General features: G+C 42.7%; 1 protein-coding gene and 1 pseudogene across 1 annotated transcript in view; both read left to right on the top strand.

Moving 5' to 3' along the window:
• ATP6V0A4 (ATPase H+ transporting V0 subunit a4) overlaps positions 1-27,584 on the top strand; it is a 42,429-nt gene that overhangs the window by 11,142 nt on the left and 3,703 nt on the right. Inside the window, exons 2-15 of the mRNA XM_072775754.1 lie at positions 8,544-8,638; positions 8,752-8,817; positions 8,912-9,007; positions 9,396-9,480; positions 9,832-9,934; positions 11,709-11,842; positions 13,700-13,778; positions 14,037-14,131; positions 18,817-18,942; positions 19,778-19,872; positions 21,119-21,245; positions 24,127-24,209; positions 24,751-24,844; positions 27,564-27,584. Of these exons, the coding sequence (XP_072631855.1) occupies positions 11,726-11,842; positions 13,700-13,778; positions 14,037-14,131; positions 18,817-18,942; positions 19,778-19,872; positions 21,119-21,245; positions 24,127-24,209; positions 24,751-24,844; positions 27,564-27,584 (837 nt within the window). The 5' untranslated portion in view covers positions 8,544-8,638; positions 8,752-8,817; positions 8,912-9,007; ... (1 more) ...; positions 9,832-9,934; positions 11,709-11,725. The remainder of the gene's footprint in view (positions 1-8,543; positions 8,639-8,751; positions 8,818-8,911; positions 9,008-9,395; positions 9,481-9,831; positions 9,935-11,708; positions 11,843-13,699; positions 13,779-14,036; positions 14,132-18,816; positions 18,943-19,777; positions 19,873-21,118; positions 21,246-24,126; positions 24,210-24,750; positions 24,845-27,563) is intronic.
• LOC140605556 (U4 spliceosomal RNA) lies at positions 13,445-13,527 on the top strand (annotated as a pseudogene).

The following is a 27,584-nucleotide window of genomic DNA, read 5'->3' as shown; positions in this document are numbered from 1 at the left end:
ACAGAAATGAGAGGAGTGTAAAGTAGCTGTGTTCTAGAGAGAGGAGAAGCAGAGAGACAGGGCCAAGATATGTGGAGGTGGAGAACAAGGCAGCTGGAAGGTTCCGTGATGGAGGGTCTTCTCCTAAGGAGCGAGGTGGCCATGTGCTGAGAGAAGGAGGTAAGGGCAAGATGGAGTGGGGAGGAGAATGTGGCTGTCACTGAGAGCCACCTGGGGGGCTCTTTCTTTTTCAAGGAATCCTCTTGGGGACAGAAAGGTGTAGAACAACCGTGAGGGCCAAAATGATGTCAAATGGCACCATTATGTACTGTGACATTGACTGGAGATGGTCTACCGCCAGGCAGGGATGGGGCTGTATGTGGCAAGAGATGATCCTGGTTTCAGTACACATCACATTGAATTCAGTGTGCTGAAGGCATAAACTCTCGGGCAACAAATCTGTCAACAAATTGCATCTGTGTGTGTGTGTGTGTGTGTGTGTGCGTGTGCACGCGCGCGCGCCTGGTTGTACTGAATGCCATTCCCTCTCTTTAGTGACCTCAAATCATTATTTCTGTCTCTAGCAGTTTCTCTCTGTTAATGCATATGGTGAAGGATTGTGGATGGTGGGGTCAGTGTCTGACCAATGATGGTGGAGAAGTGCTAGGTAAGTGGATGGTAAAATCAATTATTTGAATGAAGATGATCTGGCTTGAGTTCAGTTCAGAAAAATTATCACTGGTTTTTGGAAAATCGGGTTGTTACTTTTGCGCTAGATTGTTATTTTTGGATTCAATTCCTTGCAAGCATTTTAGCTTGCTCTCCTCTTATTCCTTTTAGTCTTTAAAATTATGACGATCTCTTGTAAGTTGATCTTGTACCGCTGAACATGTGGGCGTGCACAGTATCTTCCTAATCCCCTGTATAGGGATATGGGAATAAAGGAGGCCCTTTGTTTAAAAGAATGTCCATTTTGAAAAAAAAAAAAAAAAAAAGAATGTCCATTTTGAAGGGGTTAAGTGGAGTGCTCACCTCCTTAGCTCCTCAAGAGCCATTGTATAGGATGTCTTCAGGACACAAAAGCACCTCACTGGAGACTTGCATATACAAGTATAAAGTGGCCCAAACTGGCATCGTGCCCTCCAACTTGTCCAAAGAATGGGATCAGTGGTACTAAACCCCAAATGTCAAAAACAGTGCTCTTTTGGATGACATAGGGGACCAATTCTGTTCTAAGAAGGTTGTTTCTCTCAAGACCTAATGCCAAATATGTTGTCTTTAAGGTATCGAGTTGAGAATTTTGAGAATTCATAAAAAAATATACTGAATCATTAATAGGAGAATGACTTACTTTTTGAAATAGTGAGACAAAGGAATGAGAGGTACTGCCTGGCTGTAGATAAGTTACTTGGCTTGCCTGCACCTCCACTCCAGGGAGTAGTCAGGACCCAATCTTTGTCTCTTTCCCGCTGGTCCCCGGGAACCCCTTCAGGGGCATCATTGTGCTGGGATCTCTCCCATTTGCTCTCCCTCCCATGTTGAGATTCACAGTAGAGAATCTGGGAAGCTTACTCTTGTTTTGGACTCTCCGGACTGGGATTGCTAGCACTTGAACCCTTCCAGCCTTGCAATACTTCAGCAATGCTATGAAAAGCTCCAGGTAAAAGACTCAACTCAGCCAGCACATGTCCAGAGAAATGGAAAAACTATCTTTGTATGATTCAAAGTGATTGTCTCACATGCACCTAACGGGTAAGGAAAAGTAGAAGGTGCCAGTATCTAGATGTGCTGGGCCACTAGAGCTCACAGAATTAGCTTGGATGATCAACTATTTTGTCCTTGAGAAAACAAGTGACATCACCCCTGGGATGCTAATTTCCTCTCAGTTACTGCCCTGCTCCCTCCTGAAGCTCTGCCCCTGGAGTAGATCTGTCAGGGTTACCAGTAACCTCCAGAGGTTGGTGAACCCTCCACCATTCTTGAAACACTTTCTTCTCTTGAATTCTCTTTCTTCTGACTGTCCTCCTCCATCTCTGTTTCTGCTACATCTCTTCTATTTGGCCTTGAGACCTTGGAGTTCTCCTCTTGGGTCTGACTCCATTGCTTCCCCCTTATTGTGGACTGAAATGTGTCCCCACCACCACCCCTTGCTTTCACGTGTTGAAATCCTAACCCCAGTACCTCAGAATGTGACCTTATTTGGAAATAACCTATTATATGTTCACATAAATACCTATTTTTATGAAAATACTGTATTTTCCAAAACAAACAATTTAGTGAAAAGAGTAGCATTGATTGCTTTATTTTGCAAATCTCTTTAATGTCTGACTTAATAGAAGACAGCTGGATGTCATTTGCAAATCTATTTTCACATTCGGACTCGCTGCTCTGTTATTTTTGTCGAAATATATGATGAAAATCTGGCCTCGCATAAATATGCAGTTTTTAAAAAGGGAAAAATGTATTACTAGTATTTTCAGGTGTGCATTTTTCTATGATACTATACCAAAACTTAACAAGGAGTAATTTTGAAAAGTTTAGGTGCCGTGTGGAATCAGAAGCCAAACCATTGACCTTCTCATTACAGTCCCTTGGCTAATCATGTACTTTCATTGGATCATCTGTCCAAATGTGACTTTAAAGATTCAAAAATGGGGGCAAGATGGCAGAAGAGTAGGGTCACCAAGTCACCTGTCCCCACCAACTTACCTAGATAACTTTCAAATCATCCTGAAAACCTATGAATTCCATCTGAGATTTAAGGAGAGAACAGCTGGAATGCTACAGTGAGAAGAGTTTGTGCTTCTCTCAAGGTAGGAAGACGAAAAAATAAAGATTCAAAAACGATTTTTTATTTTAAAGAGAGATCAAGCATGATAGGGAGAGAGAGAGAGAGAGAGAGAGAGAGAATGAGCAGGGGGGAGGGGCAGAGAGAGAAGCAGACTCCCTGCTGAACAGGGGCTCATGGGATCATGACCTGAGCGGGAGGCAGATGCTTAACTAACTGAGCCACCCATTCACCCCAGATGTGACTCTATAGCATCATGCATTGGGCATTTGGGAAACATTGGTTCACTGAGTTTTTCAGATCTCCCAAATGCTATCACATTTCATTATACAATAACTTAAAAAAAAATCACGTTTATAAATATCCCCACAGAAATATCCTCATCAGAAAAAGTTTTCAACATTGAGAAGCTGTCAAGTTCATGTGGATGCATGAAAGTTTTCTAAAATTTTAATTGTTGTGTGAAAGTTAGAATTTCATCATTGGCAACAAACAGTGTCAGTTGTTTTCCTTTGAAATGACAGAACCATTTGGATCATTTCTGAGAAAGCGCCCGCCAAATGCCTCTGTCTGAATAACCAGAGCGTGGCAGCTGTTCTTTCAAGTAAAGATGGTGTTCTATGAAAATAGCAGCTCATTCAGCTTGCCGCTCACACCAGCACTCTTCTGACTTCATTCTGCCAGAAAAGTGCTTTCTGTGTGCTTTCCATTTTGTCACACAGGATATTAAAAGTAAAACAGTATTTCATCTTTCTCCTGGGACACAGCTCTCGTCTCATTACTGCTCTTCTTGCCTCCCCTCCCATCCACTCTGCAATTAGAAATACGTTTTCTAGGTTGTGCCACTGACCGCCCCACCCCACACCTGCCAAGGGTGCCAGGTGCTCCTGTGATAAAGCCTCAGTCCTTAATGCGGCCTACAGATCGCCGATGCCTCCTCCTGCCGGCGTCACCAGTGCGATCCCACTCCCCACCCCCTTGTGCCCTGTTTATACTACCTTCCTTCCCCAAGGAGGAAGAGTTGGGGTATGCAGCTCAGAGAGCTGTGCTCTCTTTTATTTATTTTAAATATTTTATTTATTTGTTCATGAGAGACACATGAGAGGCAGAGACATAGGCAGAGGGAGAAGCAGGCTCCATGCAGGGAGCCTGACATGGGAATCGATCCCTGGGCCCTGGGATCACGACCTGAGTCAAAGGCAGACGCTCAACTGGGGTGCTCTCTTATTCCCTGTACCCATCTCAGTTATTATACATTTGTCTCTGTGGTTATTTAAGAATTTGATTACTGAGACTGGAGACTCTTAGCTCTAGAGCCATACTCTCTGGGTTCAAGTCTCCAGTTTATTTTTTTAAAGATTTTATTTATTCATGAGAGAGAGAGAGAGGTAGAGACACAGGCAGAGAGAGAGAAGCAGGCTCCATGCAGGGAGCCTGATGTGGGACTCTGGGATCACGCCCTGGCCTGAAGGCAGGCACTAAACCGCTGAGCCACCCAGAGATCCCCTCAAGTCTCCAGTTTACCACCTACTAGCTGAGTGACCGTGAATGTGTCACCTGTCTCAGATTCCTGATCTGTAAACCAGGCAAACAATAACAATGAGGATTTTAATAATACTACCTATTTCTTAGGGTTTTGTCTTAAATTAGCCCATAGTAAGCATCGTCTGTATATTAGCCGTCAATACGAGGATTATTATATTTGACTGCCCTGCTAGACTTCTCCAGAACAAGAACTATTTTGTCCATGTTGTACCCAGAATCTCCTAATGTCTTGCCTGGTGCATCATAGTTGCTCAATCAATATTTTTGAGATGGTTTTCTTTTATTGTCTGTGAAATTTTGGTTTGATGAAATGCTTGATTTTCTTCAAGTTTGTCAAATTTAAAAAATCAAGTGGTGCAAAGGGTTTATAAAAACAATACTAAAGTCTCCTGGTCTGCTCCATCTACGGTTTTGTTCCCTAAGAACTACTTTTGATCAATTTTCTCTTGTGGTTACTTTTACTTTCAAAATCTCCAAATGATATGCTCCCAATGCTGTTCTTGATGTATCCGCCTTAGATAGTATCTATTGGCTCATACACTTATTTATCTTTGGTCTCTCCCACCTCCACTAAAACATAAGCTCCATGAAAGCAGTGACTTGGTTGTGTTTCCTGCTGTGTCTGCAGAGCCTAAGACAGAGCCTGATACATTGTAGGTGCTCTGTAAATAACCACTGAATGAGTAGGTGGCCACATCAAGACTTGCTTCTGGAAGTTCCTGTAGATGCTTAGCATTGTGATTGGCATAGTACCGGTAATGCTCAATGGCAGTGAAATCCGCCCTATTTCTATCCTTACTCTTGCACAGCTCTTACCTTCTGTCTCTTCTCCTGTCTGGTCAGTTTCCACACCCATTTTACTACTTACACAGTTGTGACTATGATGGCCCCTCAAGTTGCCATTTTATTTTGTAACATTGTATCACAAGGTCTTAGAGTTCCCACCCCCAAAGGAATTTCCTGTATTGTTTTTGTCTTTATGGACCATAATCTGCAATCCAGAAATCCATAAAGCTCTGAAAACAAAACCAGTTTTTATGGCCTTGGCAGCACAATCTGACCTGATTTAACATGAGGCATGTATCATTTCTATTGATCTTTCATAGTGAGAATGTAAATATTTAAGTACAAAGGGATTAACATGTTTTCATTACAGGGTGCTGCTGCCAGGGCCCATGGGATGATATATGAAATGTAGTATATACCTAGCTTAACTTTCTGAGTAGAGAACATTCTGAAATCCAAAAGCCATCTGGCCCCAAGGTTTAAGACGTGTCTCAGGAGCCTTATGTGTTTGTTACAGAAATATCAGAGAATAAAGACAAGGGCAAAGCACATAAATCCAAATCCAAACCCTACCCATCGTGATGGTTTCAGTATAATTCCTTCTACATCTTTCTATGTGGATCACACATGTTGAAAAAAATCAATGATACCATATATACCGTTTCATAAAATTCCTTTTAAAAATCAACAATGTACCAAGGACATAACTCCTTGTCAGTAGAATGCCTTTCACGCTATTTTCATAGCTGCCCTGTGTTCTGTTACATATGTGTCATAGTTTAACCACCTTGACCCTTTCGATCTTCTTCAAAGTGGCCCCTGAAAAGGATTCTGCAAAATCCCCAGGGTTCTGGGCACTAGTTTGAAAACCACCAATCTGTCTCAGTATCTTCATTTTGCTGTGAAGGAATGAGTCTCAGGTTGGGGAATTGTCTTTCCCCTGGGGCCACTCAAATCTCTTGGGCTAGTTTTATTTAGAACACACATCTCCAGATACATATATCCCTTAGACCCCTTGTAACCAATGGAGAAATGGACAATGATAGAAAGCTTGTATATGGTTCTACGTCATTTCTTTTTAAAAAAATTTTTTTAAAGATTTTATTTATTTGTTCATGATAGACATAGAGAGAGAGAGAGGCAGAGACACAGGCAAAGAGAGAAGCAGGCTCCATGCCACAAGCCTGACTTGGGACTCGATCCCGGGACTCTAGGATCGCGCCCTGGACCAAAGATAGGCACTAAACCTCTGAGCCACCCAGGGATCCCCTTCTACGTCATTTCTATCACATGCATAGATTCATATAAACCAGCACCGCAGTCAAGATAAAGAACTATTGTTTGTTGTGAAAGATTTCCCTCATGTTACCCCTTCATAGGCATATCCGCACAGACCACCACCACCACCATCACCACTGCTTCTTATCCCTAACAACCACTAATTTGTTCTCCATCCCTATAATTTTTGTCATGTAGAGAATGTTATAACTGGAATCATACAGTGTGTGACTTTTTCAGATTGGTTTTTCTTCCTTCAGTGTGATCACCTTGAGATCTATCCAAGTTGTTGTGTTTATCAGTAGTTTATTGCTTTCAGAGCTGAGTAATATTCTAAGGTATGGATGTATCATAAGTAAGAAATGTGGGTCGTTCCCAGTTTTTGGCTATTACAAATAAAGCTGCTATGGTTGACATACAGATTTTTTTTTTTTTTTGGTGAACAGAAGTTCCCATTTCTCTGGGATAAATGGCGTGAGTGTGATTGCTGGGCCCTAAGGAGAATGCATATTTAGCTTTTTAAAATACTGCCAAACTGTTTTCCAGAGTGTACCATTTTACATTTCCACCAGCAGTGCATGACAGATCCAGTTTTTCCACATTTTTGCCAGTGTTTGGAATTGTCACTATTATTTGAGTTGTTCTAATAGATATATACTGGTATCTCATGGTTTTAATTTGTATTTGTTGACAAAGGTTCTCTATTTTCTTTCATTCACCTATGTGCCTATGTTTCCACCAGTGCCACACTCTTGATTACTGCAGCTGTCTGGTAAGTCTTGAAATCAGCTAAGAGTGGTTTCTCCTCCTTGATTCTTCTATTCATTAGACTTCTGCTGATATGACCCCGTCTGGGAGAAGAGGAGTGCCTGGTTACTCCACACGACCTCCACGCTCAGTGAGGGGGTGGCCTCATTACCAATGGATAGTCAGGAAAGTTCTCATTAGATCTCTTCTGATCTAATGAGGCTAACAAGAGGTGCCTTGTTATGTGTGGGGCTAGGATTTCAGACTCCGCACTTTGACATGTTACCGGGGAGTGTTGCTTTGGTACATCTGGGTGAGGGTAGAAGTCTAGGCTTTCCACTTGGGCTTTGCTGGCATGAGTGGTCATGGGATCACAGTTTTTTTTCCATGGTGTTTGGCTGGATTAGAGTGATTATTACCTGAAAGTCTTCTTTCTTGCTAGCCTACCCCTTCTCTGATCCCTTGACTAGAGAGAACAGAATTTATTTGGGATTTTTTTCTTTTTTTTTATATTTTTTTCTTTATTTATTTATGATAGTCACACACAGAGAGAGAGGCAGAGACACAGGCAGAGGGAGAAGCAGGCTCCATGCACCGGGAGCCCGACGTGGGATTCGATCCCGGGTCTCCAGGATCGCGCCCTGGGCCAAGGGCAGGCGCCAAACCACTGTGCCACCCAGGGATCCCCTTGGGATTTTTTTCTATCTGCCTATCTTGCTGGCTTCTGTAGAATATAGTAAGCAAAAGAAACCCCAGAAAACTCACCTCTGTCTTTCCTTAGACTCTGAGATTCCTAGAGGGCCTGTCTTCTTCTCTCTTCCTTGCAGAGTCTTCCAATATTTGTTGTCTGCATAATGTTCAGGTTGTTTAGTTTTAGCTCAGTTTCCTAAAGTGGGATTACAGGGTCAAAGGATATGCAAATGGCCTTTCAGACAGATTGCACTAACTTATTGCCTTGCATGTGTTCCATGGGCATGCTGCCTGTCTGCACCTGCCACTCAGGGCTTGAGGAGGGAAAAAAAAAAAGCAAGCCTTGAAAGACATTCTCCCTCCTATACTTTTACATTCAAAATAATTATATAATATATATTTTTAAAGATTTTATTTATTTGAGAGAGGGCAGAGCTAGAGAGGGAGCACAAGTGGTAGGGGGTGGGGAGTGGCAGAGGGAGAGGGAGAAGCATCCCAGGACCTCCATCCCAGGACCTCTGAGCTGAAGACAGATGCTTAACTGACTGAGCCACCTGGGTGTCGCTAATATTCTATTATAATTTGCAGAGGAGGGCCCTGGGAGCCTGACTTAAATCTCTTCCCCAGGGTCACACGTGGTAAATGAGAACTGGGATCCTGGCTCAGGCAGTTTGGGTCTATACTCTGCTCTTAACCATCAAGATGTGCTGTTCCTCTATCTGCCCCTCAGTGACTCCTGGGCCCTGGAACATGCGAGGACGGCTACACCACCCACTGACGGGGAGACACAGCAAATCCGGGAGGGGATGAAGAGTAGAATGAGAGGTGGGCAGGGGGAGGAGCAGGAGAGGGGAGGCCCGTGTTGGGGCAGGCGCTCCCCTGGCCTCGAGTTCATCTGGCTAGAGAAGCAGAATCCACATTGGTCGTTCTCTTTGCAGTTTTCGCTCTGAATCCTTCAGCTCTGCTCTGTGGCTCCTAAGTTCAGCCTTCAGAACTTTGCCCAGGTGAGTCTGGACTCCATTGATTCTGCGCTTTTGGGATGGGGGGCTGCGGCCAGGCTCTGGTGCTTAAGGAACCCAAGCATGATCCTTCCTACAGGCCTAGTTACAGTCCAGCTGCTTCCACTGCCTTGGGTTCAAGCAGCATCTGCTCGGCTCATCTGCTCCGGCTGCCTTCACCCTGCTGCCTCCCGAGGTAAAGTTAGATTTTTCACGGTGTTCTCAACAGCAATAGTTCTAGTTTGATGATGCACAGGAACCACCTGAGGGGCTTATTCAAAAGACAGCCTGCAGACAACGTGGGAAATTTAACACTGATGGGATATTTGATATTAAGGAATTACTGTTGCATTTTAGGTGTGACAATGGTATCACATGCGTGTGTATTTTACACACATATATATGATTATCTTTTAGAGATACTGAAATATTTTGAAAGATATAATAGGTGTGGGATTAGCTACAAAATAGTGTGCGGTGGGTAGGAGAGGCAGGTGAGGGTACTGATGATGCGAAATGCAGCAGGTGATGCTCAGTGGCCTGTCTCCAGGGGTTCCTTATATTTGTCCTCTGCACTTTTGCAGGTGCTTTAATTTTTCCATAATAAAAAGTAAAATCAAAGAGAAGCATCCTTTTCTTTCTAGAAGGTACATCTCCCGGGCACCTCAGGTGGGTACATATGGGGATCTGCCTTCACATGGGGAAAGCTGTGCTGCCAAGCTAATTAACGGGAACGAAGGTGCCACAGCAGAGTAACCCCTGAACCAGGAGACACTCCTCTGCTCCTTACCCCTCCACCAAATAAATGGGGAAGGCAGCCATTCTCAAGGCAAAGGGGAAATACTCATGTCTGGCCCTGTATCTCCAGGGCCAACCTGGGCCATGTTGGAAGTTGACCTTTAGCCACTGAGTACTTATCTGCGTCTCCTCTTTTGAAAGTAAAGTGTTTTTGAAGATAGTTGGTGTTAGGATGGTGGGCATGACACTTAAGTCATTTCTAAAACGATTCCGTTTTTACAGTGACAAGGAGTGTTTGGTGTGCTTCGTAGACACCCTGGGAGTTCGTGTCTGGGACCCTCCAAGGCCTCTAGAAACGTCTCCCAAAACTTCTGCTCACTGTGGGGTAAGGTACTTTCCTTAGAGAACAAAGTTACCGCTTCCTGGTGGGGCCCCAAGGTCGTGGCCCTGGGCACAGGTGGCTGGGGGAGGGAGGGAGTTTGAGCAGGGCTGGCCGGTGAGGCAGGTTTGTCTTCACCCACAGGCGGGTGTTGATGCAACAGAGCTGCCTCTAGGCTCTGCAGGCACCCAGGGAGGAGTACTGGGAGGGGCTCTTGGCCTCAGGGAAGCCACCTGAGGAATCCCCAAGCCTGAGCTGGTCCTGGGCTTGCCATTCACAAGCCCTGACCAAACAAGGCTGGCCCAGGGGCTCCCTGCTTGAGGGAGGAAGCAGCAAAGAGCCACAGCCCTCGCCCTCCTGCAGATGCCCCGCTAGGACCTGCTGGGACAGTGCTGGGGTAAGTAGGCTTTTCACACCGTATTCTTGGTCTGCTGGATGCTAATGCCTTGTGTCTCTCTTTGATGAACCCACTGTCTTCTCTGTCAGAAAGGGTAGTATGAATTGTTTTGATTTATCTAGGTGTCAAAAGGCAAAGCATGGAGGCCCCGGCCTTGCATTCTGGAGGGAGGGATGATGTTTGGGCTCTAGTCAATAATTGGGAAATATTTTTTGAGCGCCTGCTTTGTGGTTGAGCTGGGCTGGTGATAGAAAAGAAAACATGACATAGTTTTAACCTCATTGAATTTACTGGCTAGTGGGCAACACAAACATTAAGTAATTGCTGATGATTTATATTCTGGGAGTATTTGGTTCACCTGGTGGTGGCTTATGGAAGAAATGGATCCTTACGCTGAGGCTTCAATGACAGGATTATGTTGGGTGCATGGGGTGCTGGGTGGGTAGGAAGACAGTGAGGTTCCAAATCTAGGAAAAGTGTGAACAAAGGTCCTCAGGCAGGAGAGAGCTCTGGGAGAAATCCAGTGTATCTGGAGAGCAGTGTGAAGAGAAACAAAGCTGGACGGGAAGGCAGAGGCCAGATATGCAGCCTTTTGTTGGACAAATCAAGAGTTTTAGCTCTATTCTATGAGAAATAGAGATGATAGAAGAATTAAAGCAGAGAGGGGATCAACCCAGTGCCTGGCAAACAGTAGCTACTCTATACATTATAAAATGAAATAGGAAAAGGGGCCCATTCTGGAGGTGTGGTAGTTCTACCAGAAGGTTGGTCTCTGGGGGCAAATGATTTGGCTTGGCAATGGTAGAGCAGTCCAGAGGGTCTTCGATGGGGATGGATTCTACATGAATACCTTTTTTCCATATAGAGGACCTACAGATTTATTTCATTCTGGCTGACTGCACAGGGTCCTGAGGGTCAGCTTAATCACTCTCCTGTTGATGGATATCTAGGTTAGGCCCATTTATTAAAATTATTATATAATGCAACGTTATCAGAAACATCCTGGTGCATCCATTTTCCCATACATCTCTGAGTTTGGATGAAAAGCTGCGGAAATCCTGGATCATGGGTATGAGTAATATAAAATTTGATAGACACTGACAAATTGCCCTCTGAAAAAGCTGTACAAATTTATACATCAACTACTGAGTGTATGAAAATGCTCTCGCTGTAAGAGTCTATACAACAGGAGTATATAATTTTTTAATCTCTTGCCAATGCAATAGGTGGTGAAAAGTGCTATTTCATGTTTTTTAAAATTAGGAGCTGTTCCTATTGGATATTTTTTTTCAAGTTGGATATTAATTAATTAATATGCAACTAAAACCAGTTTAGATACTAAGGTCCTACTCTTACTCTCTCCAATATCTTTGTCTCCTGCAGACCAAGGCTTGGTCAAGATGGCATCTGTGTTTCGCAGCGAGGAGATGTGTTTGTCCCAACTGTTCCTCCAGGTGGAGGCTGCATATTGCTGCGTGGCTGAGCTTGGGGAGCTCGGATTGGTTCAGTTCAAAGATGTAAGTGCTGCATTCTTGGGAGACCAGAGGAAGGTGGGGTGGGAGTAGATATATCTTTCACACCACTTTTTGATAGTGAACTAAGTACAGGGAGAAGAGCACTGAGCCAGGATAGATGGAATTCTGTGTGGTTCTACTTGTTCTAGCTAAGATCTATGATAACACGGAGCAAGTGACTTGCAAACCTGTTCTTTTCTCCATCTGTAACTCCTCTGTAGGAAAGTTTTGAAGCTCCAGTGCAGTCCATACTCGTTAGTCCATACTCGTATTATACTTTCTTTCCTAAGTAGTATTGTGGAGGCCGAGAAAAATTAAGGCCATTGCCTTTGTCAACAGGGGCCCAGGACCCATGACTGGGTCCTGCAAAGGATCCTCTGAAAAAGGGGGGAATGTGGGACCCAGGAAATCTAACAAGAACCCCCTACCCCTGGACAAGCAGAGCAGGACTAACTCCATTTTGTGCTACACCCCGCCATCTCATGTACAACCCCTCCCCCCCACGACCTGCCTATTGTTTAAGACACTCCGTCACCCTAGTTTAGCTATTAAGAACACCCTTATCAGAAACTAGCACACTTAGGAATGCGGGACCTCTGACCTTTAACCAGCCAAGGAATGAAAACCCCTCTTTTGCCCACCGAACCTGTGTGGGGATTCTAACCAAATAATAGGCTAGTTCAAATGGTCACTATAAGGTGAATCGTAATTCAGTTGGCCACCTGCGTGTGGACCAATATGACTGTGCAACTTTCTGCATATGTTACAATCTCTTTGGCCACTGGCCCCTATAACACTGCTGTGCTTCCTAGTCTCGGGGTCCAAGTCCCTGCTCTGCTGTGTGGAGTATACTTGGACCCAAGCTTGAGCTTGTAAATAAACCCTCATGTACTTGCATCGGTGTCGGCTCCTTGGTGGTTTCTCAGATTCACAATCTTGGGCACAAAGAATCCGATATCTCCAATGGGCATGTGGATTACCAAACCTTGTTCTGAGAATAGAGACCAATGTTTCTTAACTAGTCTGAGGACAAAGTATCCTGGAATGCACAGTCTCCCTATGGTGATATTCTAGGGCTGGACAGTCTGGAGAGTGATGTTGGGATCTTATTTCCCAGAGGTGGTTTAGATCCTTACCAAGCTTTTTTGAATCCGATTTAGAAAATTGGACTCTTTACTCCTTTTCTTCCTCACCAAGATCGTGGTCAAAACTAAGCTCCTGCGGGAAGGATCACATCTTGTTCTTTTCATCCTTAGTTCCTAGCATAGGACCTGAGGTGAGGCAGTTCCTCAGTAACATTGATTGGGCAGGATGCCGAATTTTTGTTGGTGATTGTGATAAGGTTGCATGGAACTATGCAAATTTAAGATCCTGTCACATTCAAGACTATTGAGGATTTCAAGGCTCATTTGGATGTAAATGCAGCTAAAAGCAAGGGAACCTCATCTGTGGGAGGATTATCTTTTAGAATTGTATGAAGGCCAGAGTTGAGGCATATGGGAGATTACATGAAAGAATATCAAGGTTTAAAAAAAAAAAAAGAATATCAAGGTTTTGCCTGTAACTCACTTGTCTTGTACATGGAAATATCTGTTCCTAAAATGAAGCTTTGTGCAGTGGCGGTTCTGTAGCCAATGAAGTTTTTACGAGGTGTGATTATTGCTAATTGAAAATTATTCCTAAAATGATTCCAGCAACATTTTCCAGCACACACACCCCCACAAAAATTGAACACCAATAAAATATAAAAAAAATAAAAAATAAAAAAAAATAAAAAAAAAAATCAAAACACAAAACCAACAGGAGTACGTTGGTGGCTGTTGCTACCAATATGTGTTTTGTGGTTTCTTCCCGCTCTAGTTAAATGTGAATGTGAGTAGCTTCCAAAGGAAATTTGTGAATGAAGTCAGAAGATGTGAGTCACTGGAGAGAATCCTCCGTAAGCCAATTTTCTGTTTACTTTTTAAGTGTGAATGGTGGGGAGGTAAGTGGTCTGCTGGGCTGGATTATAACAAATATGTTCCTATTTGTCTAGAGACAAAGTGGGGCAATGAGGGTTGGGATCCAGATGCTGTGGCATGTCCCTGGGGCAATTCAGGCAGCTGAGGCTGTTGAAAATCCCAGGTCTGCTGGGACCCATTTCTTAGGTGAGAAAACACCATCACCTTGGGTTATCTGGTGGGGTTTCATCCCACAGGTTTTCTGGAAGATGAGATGCAAAATGAGATTGTGGCTCAATTGCCAGAGAGGCCCCCACCAACCCCTCTTCCACGGGAAATGATTACGCTGGAGGTAGGTTCTTTTCTATGTCTCCCAAGGCAGTCCTGGAGGAACTCAGCCCACTTTGAGGAGTGGTTTCCTTTGTGGGCATAAAATTCTTAGAGGCAGCAAAGTCTTGTTTCTATGGTGGTCATGAACAAGACTTAAGCTGCTGGCATTATGGGGTGTTCTTCTTTTTCTTTTTTTTTTCTCTTTTTGTTTTTGTTTTTTTTTTGTTTTTCTTCGTTTTCTTCTGTCTTTCCTTTACTATTGTCACCATACTGTGCATTACATCCCAAGGACTTATTTATCTTAACAACTGGAAGTTTAGACCTTATGACCACCTTCACCCATGTCACAACCCCAAACCTCCATCACTACCAATCTGTTCTCTGTATCTGTGTGGTTTGTTTGTTTGTTTTTTGTCTTTTTAGATTCCCCATATAAGCTAGATCATGAAGTATTTGTCTGTCTCTGCCTGATGTACACTTAGCATAATGCCCTCAAGGTCCATCCATGTTGTTGCTGTGGCAGGTTTTCCTTCTTTCTATGGCTGGGTGATATTCCACTGTATACATACACCAGGAGTCTTTATCCATTCATCTGTTGATGAACACTTAGGTTGTTTCCCTGTCCTGACTACTGTAAATGCAATGAACATGCACTACAGGTATCTTTTCGGGATAGAGATTTTTTTTTTTTTGGATAGAGATTTTATTTCCTTCGGATAAATACCCAGAAGTGAAATTGCTGGATCCAGTGGGAGGTTACCTCATTATCTGTCTGGTAGGAGATAGCTTTGCGCAGTGGCAGTATCCTAGCCAATGAGGTAGCCAATGAGGTTTATCCGAGGTGCGATTATTGCTAACTGTCTGGTGGAAGATAGCTGTTGCTTTGAATCCATCCTAGACCGAAGCTTCTCAGATTGGCTTCTGGAATCAACTGTGCCAAGGTTAGCTGCCTTCTTTAGCCAAGGACATTATAGCTGGCAGGCCTCTCTGTTACTTTTCCTCTCTACTTCTTTATATAAAACATTGAGTGCTCGCCATGCACAAGATACCTTAGAAAGAAACAAAACATGGCCATGCCCTCTAGAAGCTTCTAGAGGAGGTGATAGAGAAAGGGATGAGGCAATGGGAAAGGATGTCAAAAGGTAGGTAGAACTAGATCCTGGAGGGATTTGGAGATCTTGATTTTAAAAAAAGAATGGGTATTTTATCCTCAGAAGAGGAAGTGGGAAGGTAGGGAAACTTCACTGCCTGAGCCTTATCTCTGGCTGGGTTTGTTTTTTTTTTTTTCTTTTAAGATAACTTAAAATTCTTGGAATTTTTGAAGCTATTAGTAGTATAAATAAAGATACTCTGACAGATATGAGACTGGTAACTTCCCTGGAAAATATTTTGGATCCTGTCATATTAAAGCCTGGATATTTTGGGAGACGTTGAGTTGGTTATAATGTTTCACAGTACCTTAAAAAAAAAAAAAATCAACGCATTGAAAAAAAAAAAATCAGTGCATCCAAATGAATTTAGTATTGCCTGACTGGTTGGTTTTGAAACTCTATACTCTCATACACTTGTAGTAATAACCAGTTAGATAAGAGGCAATCAGATGTATGCCAAGTCGTCCTTAATCAGTGTGTTTTTTGGATATTATTATTTCTTGTTGTTTTAAGATTATTTATTTTAGAGAGAGAGTGAGTGAGCACGAGGAGGGGAAAGGAGCAGAGGGAGAGTCTTAAGCAGACCCTATGCTGAGCATGGAGCCCAATGTAGGGCTCAATCCCACGACCCTGAGGTCATGACCTGAGCTGAAACCAAGAGTCAGACATTTAACCAACTAAGCCACCCAGGCATCGCAGGATATTGTTTATTGTAAAGATGAAATTAGAATGATGTGAGCTTATGAGTAGCAATATCTGTCTAATCATTATTCAAGGGGACAGATTGATTCAACTGGCAATAGAGTGTTCCTCCTAGGGAGAGGAATCCTTCCAGCAAGAGTACACATGTAGCTTTGGGCTCTTGCCTTGCAGAATTTCTAAAGAGGCTTTCATAATCCTAGAGGAAATATTAATTCAGAAAAAAAAATCTAGGGGATCCCTGGGTGGCTCAGCGGTTTGGCGCCTGCCTTTGGCTCAGGCCGTGATCCTGGAGACCGGGAATTGAGTCCCACATTGGGCTCCCTGCATGGAGCCTGCTTCTCCCTCTGCCTCTCTCTCTCTGTCTTTCATGAATAAATAAATAAAATCTTAAAAAAAAAAAAAAAAACCTACCATCTCAGCAAAAACTGCCTTAACTTTTCTGTTTTTAGGTTTTGTTCTTATCAGCTATATGTTTATGTAATTACATGTCCATCGTCCATATTATAATTTTCTACTTTTGCATTTACTATCATATTGTAAACTGTTTATTAAATAATACATGATTCTCCAAAAATATTTTTAAAGGCAGCATTCTTTTTAATAGAATCATGGATAGTAGATAGAGCAAAAGGTTAAGAAATGGGGATTTCATTTTCTCCCCTCAACTTTGTGCCACTATAGTTAGTGTTCAAAATTTAGGGTAGTGATGGGTTCCCTGGTGGCTCAGTCAGTTAAGCGTCCAACTTTTAATTTCTGCTCCGGTCATAGCTCAGGGTTGTGAGATCAAACCATGTTGGGCTCTGCACTGAGCATGGAGCCTGCTTAGGATTCTTTCTCTTCCTTTCTCTCTAAAAAACAAAAAAATAGGCTTCAAAATTTTGGGTAGTGATTATCTCTGGGAAGGGAGGGGGTGGGATAAAATTGAAGTCTGGTGATGTGTATGTGGGTTCATGACACAGTTCTCTCCACCTAACATATATAAAATTTTCTATCATAAAAATTTTCTATCATAAAAATGTTAAAGGGGACACCTGAGTGGCTCAGGGGTTGAGTGCCTGCCTTTGGCTCAGGCATGATCCCGGGGTTCCAAGATTGAGTCCTGCATTGGGCTGCCTGAGGAGAGCCTGCTTCTCTCTGTCTATGCCTGTGTCTCTCATGAATAAGATATTAAAAAAAAAAAAAAAAAAAAGTTAAAAGCTCAATTTTGTCTGATATTAATAGGCTTTTGGGGGTTGTGGAGGAGGCAAACTAATATTTGCATGAATATCTTTGTTTTATGGTTTATTTTATTTATTTATTTTTTAAAGATTTTATTTATTTATTCATAGAGACAGAGAGAGAGAGAGGCAGAGACACAGGCAGAGGGAGAAGCAGGCATCATACAGAGAGCCTGACGTGGGACTCGATCCAGGGTCTCCAGGATCATGCCCTGGGCTGCAGGCGGCGCTAAACCGCTGCGCCACCGGGGCTGCCCTGGTTTATTTTTTAATCTCTTTGGTAAGAGTATCTCTTAGGTAGATTAAAAAAAACATCTATCACAATAATCTCTGTCTTTTACTAGGTGACCTTAATCCATTTTCACATACTGTGGTTGCTGATTTACTGGCAGTTGTTCTTGTTAATTATTGAATTGATACAGAATTTTTAGAAAATATGTGTAAAATATAAAGAATGATATAGCAAACACGGAGTGCCATCACCCTGTAGGACCTAAAGGGTGACTATACCGTGGGGTTCTTAAAGCCCCTCCTCTAGCCTTTCCCCTTCCTTTCCTACCCCGCATCCCCCTCCTCAACCCCTTGAGATAATCACTTTCCTGAATTTTGCATTTTTCTTTTCCTTGTTTCTTCATAGTTTTATCACACATATAGTCTTCTAAATAGCATATGATTTAGATTTGCACATGTTAGATATACATGAAATTATTGTTTATTCTTTTGCAACTTGCTGTTTTCTTACATCATTTTATTTTTTTAAGACACCATATTGTTTTGTTTCTGAAAGTAAATCCTTGAATATTCCATACTTTATGGAACTTAATCCATTCTTTTGTTGATGGACATTTGGATAAATGAGAAATGAGCTTTTACATTTTTAAATTATTTACCAAATCTCTTTAAAAAGTGGGGGACCACCTGGGTGGCTTAGTGATTGAATGTCTGCCTTCCTCTCAGATTGTGATCCCAGGGTCCTAGGATCAAGTCCTGTATCAAGCTCCCTGCAGACTACTCCATAAAAATGATTTCACCCAGTGTGAATTTGTGTTCTGATTGTTGATCTTGATGGTGATTTTTCTTACTAGATTTATGCTTGATACTTACTCATTTTGTAGGCTCATTTTGGAAGGAAGATTGTTTTTTTTACCTCTGTTTTTGTCTTCTGGCCTTGTTCTGTTCACACTTCTCTGGATAGCCCTTTTTACTTGCTTGTACCTGGTTCTCCAGACTCCAACCCAGAACTAGTGATTCCTTTTTTTTTTTTTTTTTTTTTTTTTATTTCATCGTTACAGTGTGTTTGAGGCAGAAGAGGTTCTCGACATGTAAATTCATTCCAGCTTCCCTTTTTAAGTGTTTTAGATGGAGGAGAGACATGCAGTTTGCTGAAATGCCTTGGCTTCCTCAGTAAGCTGATTTCCATCCCCCTAGAGTGTATTCAAATCTTCCCTATTGGATGCAAATGGATCTACCTTATAGTTTTACAATCCTATTGAGTTGGATGGGACAGCCACTCAACTTCCAGTTACATTACAAAAAACTGAATTCTTCTCTTATATTTAGTTATTTGTATTGATGAATGTGCAGTAAGTGTCATAGCACTGTCTGCTTGCTTTCCCTTCTTTTTCCATTCTGCATAGACTCTTCTAGAAAAACTTGAAGGAGAATTGCAGGAAGCCAACCAGAACCAGCAGGCTTTGAAGAAAAGTTTCCTAGAACTGACGGAACTCAAACATCTCCTGAAGAAAACCCAGGACTTCTTTGAGGTTGTTGTCTGGGGACTGTTGATTAAAGGGATCTTACCCACAGAGTCTCAAGTGTCCATTTTGAACACTGGCTGGTTGGAATATGCCTAAATCACTCTTGTTTCTGCCCCATATCAAGGTCATTAGTGAGGGGGAGGGTATTCTGGGTGAAACATGGTGCCAATTTGAACTAAAACAAAAATATTACAGTGCTCATTGGAAAGCTTGTGCCCTGAACACTCAGATAGAAGTGGAAGTCAGAACAAAGCACGACAGTGAGTTAGGGCAGATTTGGGATTTGGGAAATTTTTGATCTGGCAAGGAGCACTCTACTTTTTGAATTCTAGTAACTATTTGTGGAAAATTAAAGTTTCATTAAAAATTGACAAACCTGGGATGCCTGAGTGGCTCAGCCAGTGAAGTGTCTGCCTTGGGCTCAGGTCATGATCTTAGGGTCCTGGATTGAGCCCCACATTGGGCTCCCTGCTAAATAGGGAGCCTACTTCTCCCTCTGCCTTAGCCACTCCCCCTGTTTGTACTCTCTTGCTCCATCAAATAAATAAAATCTTAAAAAAAAAAAAAAAAGGGGGGGGGATCCCTGGGTGGTGCAGCGGTTTAGCGCCTGCCTTTGTCCCAGGGCGCGATCCTGGAGACCTGGGATTGAATCCCACGTCGGGCTCCCGGTGCATGGAGCCTGTTTCTCCCTCTGCCTGTGTCTCTGCCTCTCTCTCTCTCACTGTGTGCCTATCATAAATAAATAAAAATTAAAAAAAAAAAAAAAGACCTTTGAGATACAGGGAGCTTTTAAGCTAATCCAAATATGTTTAAGAGAAAGCAGTGGTTTTTTGACTTTCAGACGGAAACCAACCTAGCTGATGACTTCTTTACGGAAGACACTTCTGGTCTCCTGGAGTTAAGAACGGTGCCTGCATATGTGACTGGAAAGCTGGGGTTAGTGTGACTATCCTCAGAAAGTTACATGTAGATGGGTTTCTGGTCCATAGCTGTGCCTGGAGTGTGATAGATTTCCCTGAGGGTTTAAGTGAGTGAATGAACGAATGAATGAATGAACAAACCCCTGGAATGAGGGCTATTTCATATGATTATAGGCTTCTACACAATAATAAACCCAAGGGTAACCTTTCCAGGTTGGTGGAGTGGGAGATAGTTCACCATTAGCAAAAGGGTAGTACTAACATTCCCAGAGTCTGAAGAATACAATGTTTGTGTTGTTCCTAGGAAGGAAGGATGTGGCAAGGATTATTTAGATGGGTTTTCTCAACTGTTCTCTGCTTCCTTTTCTTGGAAATACTGTTATGGTAATAAAATAGATTCTGAATTGGCTGTTTGAAGTGCAATTAGAAATGAGGTAGTTAGGGATCCCTGGGTGGCGCAGCGGTTTGGCGCCTGCCTTTGGCCCAGGGTGCGATCCTGGAGACCCGGGATCGAATCCCACATCGGGCTCCCTGCATGGAGCCTGCTTCTCCCTCTGCCTATGTCTCTGCCTCTCTCTCTCTCTCTGTGACTGTCATGAATAAATAAATAAAATCTTAAAAAAAAAAAAAAAAAAAAAAGAAATGAGGTAGGTAGAGGATCACGTCCACCACAGGAAGGAGTTAATATGTTAAAATGTGTGGTGATTCAAAACAGTGGGATTTCATTCAATGTCCAAGTAAAATTGTTGCATATTCATTGAAAATACTTGCTCAGAAGGTAATATAGGATTAGCATATGTTGAAAGTGAAAGAGCAATGAAAGTAACCGTTTTAAAGTTAATATAAAGTTTCCATTGGAAATTATCTAGACACCTGGATGGTTTTAAAAGTAGAGATGAACCAAATCGGTATATATGTCTCACTTCTAGCACATTATTTGTAAAAATGCATAGAGCCCAGGGTTGAGCAATTGGAACAGTTCCTTTCTTTAGCTCTGAAGCCATAATGGATAGGCTGTCCTACATCTACTTGTAAAGGAGTGACTGTGTTGTTTCGGGGTGACTGAGGAGTGCTCAACACATCAGAAGAAACAGGAGGCCAACAGGGCCTTGGGACCCCTGGCAGCTAGAGCAGAGTCCTTGAGTTGTGCTCAGGGGGAAGAGGGCCTTCCTCTCGTGGTGGCGCGTCCTCACATCCTTGGGGGCTTCTCCCTGCACCCCACTCCCTGAGCCTCAACAGCATTTCCCTGTGTGACCACCCAGGTTCACGGCTGGGGTGATTAACCGGGAGCGGATGGCTTCCTTTGAGAGGCTGCTGTGGAGAGTTTGCCGAGGCAATATCTACCTGAAGTTCAGTGAGATGGACACGACTCTGGAGGATCCCGTCACGGTGGGTGTTGGGGGCCATGGGGAACTCTCTCCTCAGCTTCCTGGGGCCCTCATGGGGGGGAGGGGGTTCCTCTGAGCCTGGGGATCTTCAGTTCTGTGAACCTAGAATCTATTGCCTTTCTTTTCTCTTCCCCCCAATTTGTTTTTTTTTTTTTAATTTTTATTTATTTATGATAGTCACACACACACAGAGAGAGAGAGAGAGAGAGAGAGAGAGGCAGAGACACAGGCAGAGGGAGAAGCAGGCTCCATGCACCGGGAGCCCAACGTGGGATTCGATCCCGGGTCTCCAGGATCGCGCCCTGGGCCAAAGGCAGGCGCCAAACCGCTGCGCCACCCAGGGATCCCTCTTCCCCCCCAATTTGTAAAAAGAAAACCTACAATCTTTTTTTTTTTTTTTTTAAGATTTTATTTATTCATTCATGAGAGACACACAGAAAGAGAGGGGCAGAGACACAGGCAGAAAGAGAAGGAGGCTCCATGCTGGGAGCCTGATGTGGGACACCATCCTGGGTCTCCAGGATCACACCCTGGGCTGAGGTTGATGCTGAACTGCTGAGCACCAGCAGGTTGCCCTACAATCTTTTTTTTTTTTTTAAGATTTTATTTATTTATTCATGAGAGACACAGAGAGGCAGAGACATAGGCAGAGGGAGAAGCAGGCTCCCCATGCAGATCCCGATGGCGGACTTGATCCCAGGACCTCAGGGTCACACCCTGAGCCAACACTCAACCACTGAGCCACACAGGTGTTCCAGCTGCTTGCTTTTTAATTCCAAATTGGGCTTATTTCTAAGTGTTGTAATATTCTCCAGAATAGAGGTGAAAAAATTAATTTTCAGTTTCTTTCATGGAAAACAATTTCACAATTGGATGAAATTTAAAATGAGAAGAAAGCTTATTTTTTCTTGTATTTTCTCATCTGTAAGCCATGAGCAGGTTGTGATGATAAACATGGAATCTTTTTTTTTTTTTCTTCTCTTGATCTTAGAGAATACAATTTACCTCTATATCACTATGTGTCCCTTATAGATACTATTTTAAAAATGGATGTGAAATCATCACTTTCCACCACCATGTTTTGATATGTAATAATCATGATGTAGAGAGAGTATTTGTATACAGTAGGCATCTGAGAAAAGATGACATTAGCCTGTTGATATTTGAAGGTCACTGAGCAGATGACAGGAGGTCAGAGAAGATTCCTGGTTCTGGTGGATTAGGGGACAAGAAGACCTGAGAGATTCAGGGATCGTTGGACAAAACCTTTGGAAATCCTGTAAAGCAGGCAGCCCCCCAAAGCCTAAATACCCCTTCTCAGCTCCCATGAGCAGCTGCCAAAGAGACGATTCATTTTTATCATCTTTTCAATTGATGCCTAAGATTTCCATTGTGTAGACGTGACCTCGTCTATCTACTTATGGGCTTTGTTTCCAATTTTTCTCCAGAATAGAGACACTGTGATGAGCATCTTCATGCTTGTCATTTTTATTTTCTTTTGGATTACTTGTGAGATGTAAATTCAAGGAAATAGGATTGCTGGCTTAAAGGGTGTGGGGCATTTTCATGACACTTGATGGGTCCTGACAAATGGCTTCTCAGTGGGCTGTACGTGATTCCAATGCCCTGAGTTGTAGGTAGTGAGTGCAGTGGATTGGTTTTAACTTTTCCAAAAATGGATTTCATTATTTTACCTTTACCCCCCTTTACCCTAAGCTAAATAAGAGCGAAACAGCACATTTCTTTGCTGGAACATTTTCATATATGCTTGTGAAATACATGTTCTTTCTTGTGAATTGTCAAACTTGGACTTTAGAATTGCATTTTAATCAGTGTTCCTATGAGAGAGAGAGTCAGAAATTAGACATGGCTTTACCTTTGTGAAACATCGAACACCCTCACTTACCCTTGAAATGTAAATATTGTATATGAGTTAACTCTGGTGAGCTAGTTATGCTATTCTCATTTTAAGCCTTATAGTATCCTGGTTCCTCACTTTTGTTTGGTTTCTTGTTTATGAACCCACCTCTTAAAATATAGTGTTAGAGATGAATATGGGCTCAGCTGTGGTCTGGCTGGTGTAACCAGTTAGGGGGTTGTCACTTAAGGCTATCTTGGCCTGTCTCAGTGACCTGGCCCTCAACCATAAAGAATTATGAAACTTAGATCAACGGGGAGAAGCTGAAGTTTTCCAGTTGTAATTATTTTTAAGGTTTTGTTTTTGGGGCCCATGGGTGACTCGGTTAAGCATCTGCCTTTGGCTCAGTCCATGATCCCCGGGTTCTGGGATTGAGCCCCACATTGGGCTCCCTGCTCAGTGGGGAGTCTGCTTCTCCCTCTGCCCCTCCAACTCATGTGTACCCTCTTTCTCAAATAAATAATAATATAAAAAAAGATTTTAAGTACTCTCTCTACCCAATATGGGGCTCAAACTCATAATCATGAGATCCAGAGTTACATGCTCTACCAGGTAAGCCAGCGAGGAACCCCTCCAGTTGTAATCTTTTTTTTTTTTTTTTAAAGATTTTATTTATTTATTCATGAGAGACACACACAGAGAGAAAGAGAGGCAGAGACACAGGCAGAGGGAGAAGCAGGCTCCATGCGGGGAGCCTGATGTGGGACTCGATCCCGGGTCTCCAGGATCATGCCCTGGGCTGAAGACAGCACTAAACCACTGAGCCACCCGGGCTGCCCAGTTGTAATCTTTAAATTTTTTAAAATCTAAAAACACAAATTTATATTACTATTATGTTATAATCAAAAATAAAAAATTTAATATATAAAAATTATATACATATTATTACATATGTTATATAATCTGTATAATATATATAAGAACTATATATGTATATAGTTTTTTTACTGTTCTGATTTTACAGAAAGAAGAAATTAAAAAGAACATATTCATCATATTTTATCAAGGAGAGCAACTCAGGCAGAAAATCAGGAAGATCTGCGATGGGTAAGAGGCTCTCTCATCAGTGATGTGGGTCACGAATCTTTAGTGATTTGGGTCACTTCACACATGAAGAAGGTGTGTGAGACAGAGTACTCTTGACTGGTGGCTTCTTTGAGGTCCCTTAGGATTTTAGAACAACTTTCCCGCAAAAAAAAAAAAAAAAAAAACTTTCCCGCATATGACTAGATATTGTTAAAAATGCAACTGATCTTCAAGAGCTGTGGGAATAGGAGCAGAAAAGACTTCTGGGGAGAAGAAGAGACAAGTCAAGCTGTAGTCTTATTTACATAAAAGCTCACAGGTTCTTTGGTTTGAATGAAGTTTATTCATAGAATAGACTCCTAGCTTGAATTTAAATAGTGCAGAGCAATGCATCAGGAACCCTTAGAACTTGGGCTCATTTTCCAACTGCCAAAGGGACAATAATTCTAGAAAAAGATGGTTATCTAACCGAAGTCAGCAAGCGATGGCTGAGCAGAAGAGGATGTGTGGAATGCTTTTCAGGGGTAACCCCCTTGTGACCTTTGGAATGTATGAAACACAGGTTTCGAGCCACCATATACCCCTGCCCAGAGCCTGCGGCAGAGCGCAGAGAGATGCTGGCTGGCGTCAACATGAAGCTGGAAGATTTAATCACTGTGAGTGAAGTTGGGGCCCATGACCTGAATGGGGGCTGCAGAGGGCCCATGTCTGCCATTTCCATGTAAGTCCTGTGTCCCAGGGCCCTGGCTTCCAGGATTCCAGGCTGGCTGGAATGTTAGCTATGTTCTTCCAACGATCCCTGTGGAAGATTTCGTAATCAGAGAACAGTGTTCAATAAGTTGGAGGTGGTGCTTCTGAATGTCAGTACTGCTCTGCCTGAGCTTAGAATTGACCGCAGCCCCAGTCAGTTTTTGGGTGGCCACCCCAGCCTGATAAAAGGAGCCCTTTATTGTAAGCCTGGCCTAGGCCCCATCTGTGATACAACCAACTCGCCAATTCAGTTGAATAACCAGTCTAGCTGATTCTTTTTCCATTGCCTCACCCAGTTGTTTGAGTGGACCAATTACTTCTGTAAAACCAGTGAGTGAGTCTAGATTCACCATGGGAACATACCCCAAATTCATACCCTTTTGTAAAGTCAGTTGTCATCCAGGGTGGTGCTCAACAGTTATATGATTGGAACACTCGCTTCAATAAGCCTTGAAAGTGATTGCCCAAAAGCAGCATCAGATTGCTTCTAGCTGAGCACTGTCCTGTAGAACTTTCTGTGGACATGTTATCTAACCTGCCAGTGCATTGCTGTGGCTGTGGGCCACACGTAAGCAGCCCTTGAAACATGCCTAGTGCAACTGAAGAATTGGATTTTTATTCTTTTAAAATTTTTTTTCTTTATTTTTCTTGGAGGGGAGGGACAAAGGGAGAGAGAGAGAGAAAATCCTAAGCAGGCTCCATGCCCAATGCAGAACTTGATACAAGGCTCCATCTCATGACCCTGAAGTCATACCTGAGCCAAAATCAAGAGTTGGTTGCTTAGTGGACTGAGCCACCCAAGTGCTCCCTGAATTTTTATTTTTAATTAATTTTAATTAAATTCAAAAATTAATGGCTGCATATGGCTATTGTATCAGTTGTTAGCACGGATCCTTAGGGAGTATATTTAGAGATGTGGCATGTGAGTGCGTGTATGTTACATAACAGGATAATAGACATTTTTGCCTTACTAGAAAAAAATCTGTGCTTAATTTCTTTAATCCCCTCTATTCTTTCTTTGTCACTTGTCAAGGAGACTCCGGTTCTCTGAAGGAATTACCCTTGACAGTCTTTCCCTAAATACTCCATACTAGGTCTTATGAAAGCTTTGTGAAGAAAATAAATTATTCCAAACTTATGCTCCTGTTTAGTATGACCTGGGGACCCACCGGTATAGGTTGCTGAGAAAGGTACACTCTGGTAGCACCAAACAAAAATGAATTCCATTAAATACTCTGTGGGCACAATTGTCCATTCCCTCCTTCATTAATTCACTTGTTGTTTCTTGAAGACATATATGTAAAGCATTTTGATAGATGTATTAATTTCCTAAGTCTGCTATAACAAATTACCATAAACTGGGTAGCTTAAGATAATAGTTCTGGAGTCTGAAAAACTGTCAGCAGAGCCACACTTCCTCTGAAGGCTCTAGGAAGTGATTCTTCCTTGCGTTCTGCTATGGTCTGAATGTGTGTCACTCTCACCCCCAAACTGATATGTTAAAAATGTTTAACTCCTATGTTCTTTGAAGGTGGGGCCTTTGGGAAGTTATTAGGTCATGAGGGTGGAGCTCTCATGAATGGGACTAGTGCCCTTATAAAAGAGGCCCCAGAGAGCTTGCTTGTCCCTTCTACCTTGTGGAGATAGAATTTGAAGTCTGCAACCCAAAAGAAGATTCTTACCTAACCATGATGCTATATACTCTGATCTCAAATTCCAGCTTCCAGAACTATGAAAAATTTTTATTGTTTAAGCCACCCAGTATGGTAATATATGATAGCAGCCTGAATAGAAGACATCTCCCAAGCCTCTGGTCGTTGTTGGCAATCTTTGGTGTTCCTAGGTTTGTAGATACTTCCCTCCAGTCTCTGCCTGAATCCCACAAGGCATTCTTCTCTGCATGCCTAGATGTCCACATTTCTCCCCCAACCCACCTTTTTTTTTTTTTTTTTTTTTTTAAGTAGGCTCCATGCACAGTATGGAGTCCAAAATGGGGCTCGAACTCATGACCTTGAGATCAAGACCAAGAATCAGATGCTTAACCGGCTGAGCCACCCAGGTGCCCTCAGATGTCTGAATTTCTTTTTTTTTTTTTTAATTTTTATTTATTTATGATAGTCACAGAGAGAGAGAGAGAAGGAGAGAGAGAGAGGCAGAGACACAGGCAGAGGGAGAAGCAGGCTCCATGCACTGGGAGCCCTACGTGGGTTTCGATCCTGGGTCTCCAGGATCCCGCCCTGGGCCAAAGGCAGGCACCAAACCGCTGCGCCACCCAGGGATCCCGACTTCATGTTAATTATATCGGCAAAGACCAGGTTTCCAAATAAGGTCACATTCATAGTTACCAGGGGTTAGGACTTCAACATATCTTTGTTGGGGACACAATTCAGTACACGACAATAGTACTATAAGGAATTTAGAAGAAAAGGAAGATACAATCTTTGCCCAAGGGTTTTAACCTTTACAAGGGAAGATAAATTGTTCATGAGGGTTGAAGGTGGAGGAGGGCTGCAGGCCAGAGGAGGGAGCCCAGAGCAGGAGAAGCCACAAATGGCTTCCATTTTGCCACATTGCTAGAGCTCTCCATGAGTGTTCCTTGTTTCTCTGTGTGTTGCTCCCATCCAGGTCATAACACAGACAGAATCT

This window comes from Canis lupus, chromosome 15 (genome assembly GCF_048164855.1).
Source record: "Canis lupus baileyi chromosome 15, mCanLup2.hap1, whole genome shotgun sequence".
Taxonomy (NCBI): Eukaryota; Metazoa; Chordata; class Mammalia; order Carnivora; family Canidae; genus Canis; species Canis lupus.
This window is presented reverse-complemented; position numbering and strand designations above follow the sequence as displayed.